The sequence below is a fragment of the Gopherus evgoodei genome, chromosome 18 (assembly GCF_007399415.2).
Source record: "Gopherus evgoodei ecotype Sinaloan lineage chromosome 18, rGopEvg1_v1.p, whole genome shotgun sequence".
NCBI classification, from domain to species: domain Eukaryota; kingdom Metazoa; phylum Chordata; order Testudines; family Testudinidae; genus Gopherus; species Gopherus evgoodei.
The window spans coordinates 10,337,056-10,348,237 of record NC_044339.1 but is presented as its reverse complement, the minus strand read 5'-3'; the positions used below and the strand labels follow the sequence as shown (position 1 = coordinate 10,348,237).

Genomic DNA, 11,182 nt, shown 5'->3' with positions numbered 1-11,182 from the left:
TCACAAAGGCCCCAGTCAAAATTGGAGCTTCATTATGCTAGGTACTGTATAGACACATAGGAATACAGTTCTTTCTCCAAGGTTCTTGCAGTCTAATTGTGACAAGGCACAAACATTAAGAGGGAAGGGGAAGGAGGACGAAGGTAATCATAATATATCCTTGTGGTTACATAGGATAACTGAGTGTACAACTTGAGGAGTTCCAAATCATTTGAATATTTGTTTCTTTAATGTAAATAAATGTCTACTAAAAAAGATGACACCCACGTTCCAACCTACCCATTGTTAGTGCTTTGATTTCATTTAGGAGTTACAGTAGAAATGTGTCTTGAAAAGGCATATGGAGCAGGATAGGGTAGTGAACTTAGAGGCTAGTTCAGTTGGACGTTCCACGTATATTTGGTACTTGGAGGAAAGTGCAAAGGCAGCTGTGGGAGAAATGGAAAAATGGGTGGTTCAGACTGTTATTGGAAGAGTGGACAATGCAGCAAGAGACTAGCAGATGTGGAAGGATGGGCAGAGTTGTGAAGAACCTTGAGAGTAAGGACAAAAACCTTGAACTTTATGCAATGGAGAAATGAATGACGATGAGAGATTCCAAAAAGGGGGTTCAGATCGTCAGAAAGGCAGGCAAGGAAGATAGTCTCGTTGTGTGGAGGCTGTGAAGGGGACGATATGGGTGTTAAAGGCAAATGTTCTCACTCTTAAAATTGAATTTTTGTTTTCAATAACAGAGAGAAAGAGGGCTTTTGCCTCCCCTTTCTTTAGATCAGTTCAAAGTTGGTTCCAGTTATGTGATCATATTACATACTACTAATCTGTTTCTTTTTCCTTGACCAGGTTCATTCCCTATCCTTAGTGTTGAATCAGACGACCAGTGAGCTAGCTAAAGCTAATGTGTCAAAACTCGTCACATATCTGGAAATGATTGGTGAGTATAGGTGGTAGTTAACATTTTAAAAAATGCATACAATTTAGAATGAAAGAAATCATTGCATTGGAATAGTGTCTTGTACTGGTTTTCCTTTACTGGGAGCTTGTTTTTGCTTGTCAGATCAGGCAAATTTTACTGCAGACTTTCAGTGGTTAACTGGTATTGATTAAATCGCTACATCAGGTAGCTCGCAGTGTTCTTTCACAAATGACTTGTCCTGTATCACAGGGTGTTCGCTGCAAACGCTGAAATAGGAATACCCTCTTAAGAGTGAAAACTACAGGACTTAGTTTCAAATCAAGGAGTTTAGAGATTAAGTAACTCCCAGTAGTTGGAGGTTCCACAAGTGAATAGAACCAGTTCATTTCCTGTAAATGACAATTTATATCCTGCCAGTCTAGTTTTTATAAATGAAAGATGGTTGTTGTGCACAGCTGTTCTATTTAAACAGTCTTGCAGCTATTCTTTTCCAGTCTTCTAAATTAACCTCATCCAGACATGTGTATTGTCATGTTTTAAAGTTAATTTCCAGCGTGTTGTGCATAATAGGGTGCTAAGTTTGGAAGATTAATCTCACAGCAACCTCTTTTTGGAACTTTTGCATCACTTGTAGCACGCTGAACACTTAATTCTTGGTGCTGAGATCAGCTAGGATTTAAATCCATTTAGTTTTTGAAACCTCTTTTGTTCTGTTTTATAAAAAGTGACATTGATTTTTGTTTAGTTTTCAGAATGTATACATCTCAATTTTTAGGCATAGGGTTGAAATGTAATGATTACACTACATATGCAAACCTTATTTTTGGCAACATAAATTGTTTAGATTAGTACAATCTTTTTATTTTACTTGTAGGAGTGATTTGCTTTGATTTTTGGAATGTGAGATTTTGTGTTTTCCCATCTCTTTTGTTCAATAGTCTGTTAAAGGTCTAGGTTATCCTAGGTAACCCCGTTGTACAGTAACAAGGGATTTACTACAGAAAGTTATTTAATATTAATATTCCCAAAGGTAGATAATAAATAGTCTTTCTTTTGCTTTTTAGATGGAGATTTAGCCCTACAGGGAAGCATTGGAAGCCTGTCCCTAAGTGATCTTACCTCTCATGGAGAGCTTTACAGAGAACGTTTCACTACAAGTGGTGAAGAGGCACTCATTTTCCAAACTTACAGGTGTGAAATGGAACATTTTCTTGTTGCACAATGTTTAGCAGGTTCTTAAAACAAAATATCAGAAAACATTAGAATGTTCAGCTTATAAAGTGCTCTATCTTGAAAGCCTGTGATGTTAAAAATTTACTCTTGTGTTTGTTATAAACTCTTTTTAGAGGTTTGACTGGTAATTTTAATTGATGTCCTCTAAAGGATGGAATATTTTTGTAGTGGCAGGCAACAGAGCATATATAAATGAGGAAGTGAGAAAGGAAGATATGTGGTGGTGGAGAGGGGATCTCCTTCAGTGTCACAATTCCAGCAGCCCTTGACCCTTCAGGTGGATCAACTAGTGTTATGATGAAAATCTGAACTATTATAATCACATTTGGGTTTTTGTGTGTCCTCAAAACTTCCCATTCATTATAAATTATACCTCTGGTACCATTTATGAACTGCAACTGATCTCACTTACATTTTACACTTTACATTTAGACTTAGGCTCTTTCAGCATTATGTACTTCCTAAAGCTTTTTGTGCTCAGTGTAAATGCCATATTGTGCTATCTTGTCTTCATATTCTGTCATTAGAAAATAAGTAGATTTAAAAATTGTTCAGACAGCATTAAGATTAACTTAAATCAACAGTACACTGAAATTCAGAGTTGAACGTTCTTCTCTTTTTTTACCATCACGTATGACCTAAGTATTGTAATACATAGTACAGCAGTTGAGAGACAAAATATCACGGTTCTGGATATCTCGATATATGACCTACTAAGTTAAAGTTAAAGATAAAGTAGCAGTCAAAACTCAGAATTTCATTTTTTTTCTGCTAGCTTAATTTAATCACAGTGGTATTTATACATGCGTGGATTTAATTAAGAATTTATTCTTTCAAAATGTGCTCTAATTTCAGTTTTTAATTGTGCAAGTGTAAGGTATTGTTAAAGTTAAAATTGTCACTTTTCATTGAAACAGAATTTTTACAAATGTTGCTGCTCAATTGTCAGTGAATTTAAAAATGTAGGAGTTTTTAATTTTTTTATTATCTTCAATATTTTTTTATTATCTTCAATATTTTATTTTTTATCACAGATATGGGCGACCTGACCCTTTGCTACAAAGAGAATGTGATATTCGTGTCAGCTTGCGGATGGCATCAGTTCAGTATGTGCATACTCAGCGCTTTCAGGCGGAGGTGGTGTCTTTCATCCAACATTTCACTCAGCTTCAGGATGTCCTAGGGCGCCAGAGAGCAGCAATTGAAGGACAAACAGTATGTTGTTGTGGTTTTTTTTAACATTTCTTTTTACAATGTAGACATTCCTGGCTGTAGAAATACAGCATGCACTTTGTTTTACCACATCATCTCATAGTAACTTGAGAAGTATTAGGCTGTAATGAGGTTTGATTTCCCAGTATTGCAGGAGATGCATAACACTGTTAACATTTAATGTTATGAGGGATCTTATTTACTGGAAACCATTTCTGATTTTTTTCCCCAAAAAATTACATTTTAAATGGGCATGTCAGTGTATACTAATCCCTGTGATATGATGGCATATAACCTTTTGAAATCTTGACCCATGTTATATGACTGGGGCCAAGAAATGAAGATCAGTCAGTCTGCTACCAGCTATCCTGTGGGTCACACTTGAATACTTGGGGGAGGGATAGCTCAGTGGTTTGACTATTGGCCTGCTGAACCTAGGGTTGTGAGTTCAATCCTTCAGGGGGCCATTTGGGGAACTGGGGTAAAAATCTGGGAACTGGTCCTGCTTTGAGCAGGGGGTTGGACTAGATGACTTCCTGACATCCCTTCCAACCCTGATATTCTATGATTATGATAAATTAAAATCATCAATCTCATGTGGAAGTTCTAGTTGGTGAATTTATCAGGAAAATGTATCCCAGCTTTGCAGGGGAATGGATTTGATGGTCTACTTGATCTTTTCCGTTTGTAACATATGAAATCCTAAATTGTTCTCACTCTAACAATGAAAGTTAATCCTTACTCTGTCTCGGTCTTATTTATTAGGTGGCTGAATATTTTAGTAATATAAATATTTTTTCAGAAATGTAATGGACTAATACTCTGAAAATATGCAAACTTCTTGGAATTCTCTTGGAAGGAACAGCCATTTTCATAGCACATCTTCTTTTGATTATGACAAATACATGAGAATTTTGGATTTTGTATAAAGAATTTCTCATGACTTCTTATTTGGCACATTTATACATGTATTTGTGGAGCTTATTTGTGTCAGGAAATGGAGAGATTACCTATGGTTAATTTGTTTTTCACTGGCTTCTGGGAGGAAGGGAATTGATTTATATTGTGACTTTATCTGACTGTAAGGGTAAGCTCTGAAGGTGAAACAGTAAATGCTGGCTCAAATTCCCTGTTTTCTGAATTTAGATTGGTACTTCTCTGTGTTGCAAAGAATGCCTGATTCTTTCTGGAATTCTTAATCCTTGTTGGTTTAATTAGGCTGATTTGAAGTAGATGGGTAAAAACTCTTTCATTTGCTGATCAAATTTCAGCCTAATCTGTTTTCACTAATAAAGAGCTGATGAAAAGTGTTGTCAGCTGTAATGATTTACAGATGTGATTATTTACTTCCTTTCAATCTGGGACGACTGTAAATAACAATTTGTAGGTAAACTGAAGTTTAGATTTTTTTTATATAGTTCAATTTTACTTCAGTGTACCATATTAATACATACTTGAGTTTGGCTGGGACAGTAAAATGTTTAATGCTTTACTCTTCTTGTCTTCCACATGACCTCTGGCTTGTTTTCACAGTCTTTGTCGCAGCCCTTTCTTTCCAGACCAGTCATGTGTTTCTTTATAGTTTAAAAAGAATTCACAGTTGTAGGTTGGGAGAAAATTTAGAATTTCTCAGATTTCTGTCCATCTATATATAGTTATTTGGTCTTTATATTAATTTATCAGCATTTGTCAGTAAATTAGCCAATTTTTAATTGGAATGCCTCTGAATGTATTTTAATAATATAATGGTCAAGAGCCATAACAGGAGGAAGCTATTTCATATTAGATGTTAGAAGCAGTAGAAATAAATTTTACCTTTAAAAATTTATATAAGGAGAGAGTAGAAAAATGACCAGTGGTATTACAGGATTACCAGAAATGGTTACATCCTGGTAAATTATTCTGTGGCACTTCAAAGTATCTTTTAAATTGTTTTGTTTATTCCACCAGGTGAGAGATCAGGCACAGCGAACCTCCCGAGTTTTTCTTGACATTGAAGCTGGTGCTCCTGTCCTGCTTATCCCTGAAAGCTCCAAGTCTAACAATCTTATTGTGGCTAATCTTGGTAAACTAAAAGTCAAGAACAGGTTTCTCTTTGCAGGCAGCCCAGGTACCTTCTCATTAAAAGACAAGGTAAGAACAATTTTGTATATTATTTTTCTGAATTGAAAGAATATCTCCTATTGATGTTGTGTATATTGTTTTGCTGCTAATAAAATTGTGTCAGAATATTGAATGAGATGTAGAAGTCCTTCAATTCCTTTGTGCAGCAGCCAGTCCTCTTCCAATAATTAGTCATTAATGTCAGGATCTGAGCCAGCTGTCATAAGTCAGACAAAATTCCCATTGGGTCAGTAGAGACAAGTTGGGCTAGATCTCCAAGAATAACTGGAACATCCTTGATAAGCCAGGAGTTCAAGAGCAGAAGTAGTGTGATGTATTTTCTCCTTCCTCCCCATCCCCTTTAACAAAGCCAAGCATATATTCTTTGGTGGGGAGCAAAATTAAGCGAGACTGATATTAAGTGCAGCAATGTAATTTGTGTAAGGGAATGTATGTGGAACCCTCCTATTCCGTCTCCACCTCCGAAGTAGGTTGTTTGGGATCAGTTACTTATAGAAAAAAGCATTTGGCAGTAGAAATGGAAAAGGGCTGACAGACTGAGATTGCAGCTCAAAAATTAACTGGTGTCAAATGCTGTTCCCTCTTCTACTGATGTTCAGAAATGTTGTTCCACTGGTTTGGACAGTGGCCTAGTAGCAAACTGAGATCGATCCCTTGCTTTCGGGATGATCTTTTATCCTCATTTCTTCCCCAAACTGTGGCTGAGATGGCCATCAGGCAATGTGAGATGTGTCTACTACAAGGTGATAATGAAATTCTAATGGAGAATTGACAGGCTGCAATGTTGCTGCATGAACAGATTAAAATGGGATTTACATTAATATTTGGGGATTAGGGAGAAGCTGTGTGAATGTCAATCACTAACTTTTTGCATAAGCAGTTGTATTACTAAATGTTGAATAATAGAAGATAGGTGTATCATTTGGGGCCTTCAACTGAATTTTTTCCCTCCTGCCCATCATTTATTTTTGAGGATTTGATTTTGCAAAGCAGTGCATACGAGGATCCCATTTTATGTGAGGTATTAATACATCTTTGCAGAGGTATTAGGTGCTCATTTAAAGAAAAAAGATCATTGTGGAATTCAGGACTTATTCACATAATATAAAAAAATTAGTTTATATATTAAAAAAAGGTGCATTTTTTTGTTGCAGTGATTTTGTAGAATTCCACAAGGGTTGGATTTGTGTTTATTTTGCAGTGTTCTTACTTATTTCTCCTTTAAGTTTTTCACACGTCTGAAGATGACCATGTTTGGATTTTTGCATAACTTTGTGGATTCATGGGTGTTATGATATGATTTTTGGGTTGCATGTTCTTTCTTTAACTTTTTTTATTAATTAGGAATATGATGAAAGTTGCATATAAAGAATCCTGTCCAAAAATGCCTTAAACTTTACAGCTAGAAAAATTCCTAATTTAAAGCTAAAAGGAAGATTTTGAGGGAAAACTTAAAGATATGGAGATTACTCAATGGCTTATGAGAGGGGGTGGCATTCTGTAACATCTCAAATACAGCACAAAAGTGAAAGAGCAAATTTTAGTAGTACCACTGTAGGGGCAGGAAAGTGAGAAATCCAAGACTACTGAAGCAAATGGGGAAAATAGGTGGCAATTAACTCAGGCAGGTGAAATGTTAAATCTAAGAGTTGTGTTTAAAAAAAACAAAGACAAATCCCCAAGCCCACAAGGATAACTTTGAATTGGATTTGGGGTATACAGAAGGTGTGTAACCCCAGTAGTGTTCAGTGAGAAGTATACAAGCATTAAAGGGGGGAAATAGACCCTATAACATTAACATGTTTTTAGTTCATTTCCCTCTGTTCAGAAAACCCAGACAAATTAAAAAACAACCAACCAACCTTTCATGTAGGTTTGAACTAGTAGGTACCTTGCAACCCTCGGATGTTAGATGCTGTCTTTTGAAGATGGAAAGCTTTAGTGCATGAAACTTTTACAATCTGAGTGAAGAAAAGGTATAATACCAAACACAAACATAAACAAAGCTCCTCTTCGTTCTGGGGAATTGTAATTGTAAAGATGAGAAATTTAGTCTGAGGCAAAGAGATTTGGGTTTTTAAGGTGTTTACTAGTGGGGAAAAACAGCAAAAAGTCCTGTGGCACCTTATAGACTAACAGAAGTTTTGGAGCATGAGCTTTCATGGGTGAACACCCACTTTGTCATTCGCTGCTTTTACAAATCCAGACTAATACGGCTACCCCTCTGATACTAGTGGGGAGTTATCTTAAATTGTTTTGCTGCACTTAGGATGCATTTTTATGTCATGTCAAAGGTGCTTAGAGCATATAGAAAGGCACCATTTTTAACATTTCTATAAATGAATGAATACATTGTGATTTTTGTAGTAATTTGCTGTTCACAGTATTCCTCATCTGAGGAATATGATTATGAAGAGTAGTTACTATGCTTTTTAAAAAAAATTTTTTTTTAATCTATAGCAGTTGTCATTTTACCCAAGTGAGCAAAGGCCTGAAAATAATTAGCACAAAACTGATCATAAAATGTATACAGTCTGACACTTCCAGCTATATTAGAAATATCCAAAATACAACCCCCTTAAAAATAATTTTTAAATAAATATTTTTCTGAAACCTTAAATTAATATCTGTGTAGATTTTTCACTATTTTTCTAAATGTATTGTACTGTAAATCTTATTGTAGTGAAAAATTAAGAGATTTTTTTTTATGAGTAAGGGCAAAGAACTCATGTGTGATCATATGACTTCATTTTGGAACTGTTATATTGAAGGTGGGCCACAATTTTGAGTACCTTTTTTTTTCCCAAATAGATGACTTTGTTTATGGTTAGTGGTTATATCACAGCTCCTACCCTTTATACTTTTTAGAAAATTACTTCATGAATATTCTATGTATTAATCTGTTTTAAAATTAGAAGTCCAGTCTCTATTGTAAATGACTGTGTTCTTTTCCTTAGCAGGGTTCTGTTCCATTTTCTTCACCACTGGGAACCCCAAAACACAGCACAAAGAAAACAACAAGTGCAGATGAATCTAAGGGGGTTATAAGCCTGAAAGAAGGGTTATTCATGAAATCATCCTCTGGAACAAATATTACGAATCTGAAAAGTGAGTCTGGACTGAGTACATTGACTAAGCAGCAAGGACAACCACCAAAATCACCTGTTGCACAAACCTCTGACAGTCCAGGTACATGAGAGATAATAGAACAGCCTACTTAACTTTTCTTCCTTTTAATGTCAATTATTCATTTTAGACTAGGAGATACCTTATATGGCATGGTTACTTCATGGTTTTAGGGTTGACCTTTCTGTCTGTCACTGTTCATGTGAAGGGTGTAGGAATATCTGTCCTTCCTTTTTGTACAGTTTATAGTTAAATTTCATTTCACTGTACCATAATACCATTGATAACAGAAGCCTAGGAACAGAAAGGCTTTTGAGTGCCATGATGGAAAAAACCTAGATAGATTTCCCTGTCCACTGCGTGCCCACAGAGTTGTACTTCAAAATCTAAAGTTTTATTTAAGTTTTTAAGAGATATTTTAATGAAATATGAAAACTAAAAATGTTTCCAGTACATTAGGTCCTATGTTGTTGGTTTTGATAGTCAATTTATTGTAAGCTCTCCCATATTTTCAGGCCACAGGTTTTTGTATTGACAGGACATAACCGCATAATAGAGGAAAGATGAAGCTGAAGGTTTGGGGGGCAGAGTAGTGGACATTTGGGATTTTGGTTTCTGGGAATGAATTAGTTAATGGTGTTCAATCCAACTCCCATTGAAGTCAGTGGAAGTATTTCTGTTGTCTTCAGTGGGAATTAGGTTGAGCTTTAAATGATCAGCAGTGATATAATTAACAATGTTGTGATTTGTACATTTATTTTTAGGTTTCAGAATTAACAGCTCATTGAGAAGAGTGGGGAAGTTTACAAGGTGGCTCTTCCCCCCACACTTTGTCTGGAAACTCCAGAAAGATGTTACTACACGATTTGTGTTTTTAAGGTTATGTTTGCAATCACAAGGATTAGAAACATAACTTTTGCCTAAACATGAAAGTTTAATTCTGATGCACAATTTTGCTGCATGAGATGATTCCATGACACATTCTGCACCCACATAATTAAGGAATTCATGGTATAATACCTATGAGTTAATGCTTATGTGCATCAAATGCCACGGTGTTGGATGCAGCAGCATAAAAACATAAACAGAAAAGAATTATTTCAATAATAAAGTCAACTTTCTTCTGCAATGAAGTCGGTGGTTTCATTAGTTCAGAATGTTTAATCTTGCTTGATATATGGATCTTGTGTATTCTTACAGAGGATCATATCTGCCTGTTAGACTGCATTGTGGTTGATCTGCAGAACATGGACATCTTTGCTGCAGAGAGATACTCTAGGGAGTATTCTAAGGCTATGGAGGACACCAGTGCAGATCTGACCTTCCCTTCCTACTTTGTCAGGCAGACAGGAGGAAGTCTCTTAACAGAACCTTTTGGATTGAAGCTGCAAGTAGAGAGAAACTTAGACAAGTGAGTTTTAGTTATCTGGATAATTTCATACTCTATACTATGGTTTAATGTATATTGTTAACTCCACAACAGATTATACAGTTTAGATTCCCACTCTATTTTTACTGATATTTTGAAATATTGTTACCCATCTTACGCAGTCCAGCAGTTTGTAAGAAAATATAAGGAGCACTTCACACTATAGTTTTTGACATGCATTTGAAAATAAGGACAAAAAAAATCAAATTTAGGTGCCTAGGATTAAATACTTAAATCCATATTGAGGCACCTAAGTATGTACCTTGATTTTCAGAAGTGCGGAGTACCTGCATTTGGCATTGACTTCATTTGGAATGATTGAATGCTTAGCATCTCTGAAAAACAGGCCACTTATCACAAAAGCCTCCATACTCCACTGAAGAGCTCTGAGGCTGAGTATGCTGTCTTTCACTGAAGTTTCTAACTTGCCCAATAAACCCTTCTCCGAATCCTCTCCTGTTCCCCCCCCCCCCCCCCGCTTTTCTCATCAGCAGAAACCCCACTTCTCTCTTACTCTTACCCTCTCTACTAACTTTCCTTCCTACTGCAGAAGTGGTTTTAATTACCCTTTCCCTCCACTGGTTCCACTCTGACCTCCTATTTGTTTTTCCGGCCTGTTCTTCCAATGCACTCTGCTTTCCATCAACTGGTTCTAAGCCTGAGTGGAAGGAGTTAGAGGGTATTTCAAGAAAGCTCTCAGCAGTGCAGAGGCAGGGCCAATTAGGAATTATTCCAAACAAGAATCCTCGCTCAGCCCCAATCATCCGATGGTCAGAAACCCATTCATACAGGCACAAGGCCCTTAGTAAATCCCACCCCCCAAACCATGAAGGTGGGAGCAGTGTGCAAAGTACTAAACTCTTGAAGCGGGGGTGGTATTAAGCATTAGCGTTTTGGGTTTTTTAATAAGTGTTTTTTAAAAAAGCTTTAAGCATTTTCTTTAACGTCTGCAATTCTTATAATGATTTTATATTTATATAGAAAGTAGTCAAGAATTTTGGTAATTTTTAGGCTTAAAGTAAAATTTTCAAAAGCTCTTAAGTGACTTAGGTGCTTCAGTCATATCCATTGACTTTCAATGAGACTTCAGCACTTAAGTCCTTTAGGTGCTTCTGCAAATTTTACCTTAAAACACTTAAACACAA

The 11,182-nt window shown here is 36.1% G+C and overlaps 1 protein-coding gene across 11 annotated transcripts in view; it reads left to right on the top strand.

The window, feature by feature from the left end:
* The window catches only part of VPS13D (vacuolar protein sorting 13 homolog D), a 191,016-nt gene that overhangs the window by 30,768 nt on the left and 149,066 nt on the right, over positions 1-11,182 (top strand). For 6 of the 11 annotated variants that reach the window (XM_030537965.1, XM_030537966.1, XM_030537972.1 and 3 more), the window contains 6 exons: positions 841-931; positions 1,978-2,104; positions 3,181-3,361; positions 5,309-5,491; positions 8,440-8,671; positions 9,809-10,019. In XM_030537965.1, the coding sequence (XP_030393825.1) occupies positions 841-931; positions 1,978-2,104; positions 3,181-3,361; positions 5,309-5,491; positions 8,440-8,671; positions 9,809-10,019 (1,025 nt within the window). The remainder of the gene's footprint in view (positions 1-840; positions 932-1,977; positions 2,105-3,180; positions 3,362-5,308; positions 5,492-8,439; positions 8,672-9,808; positions 10,020-11,182) is intronic. The other 5 variants (XM_030537973.1, XM_030537971.1, XM_030537970.1 and 2 more) reach the window with 1 other exon arrangement.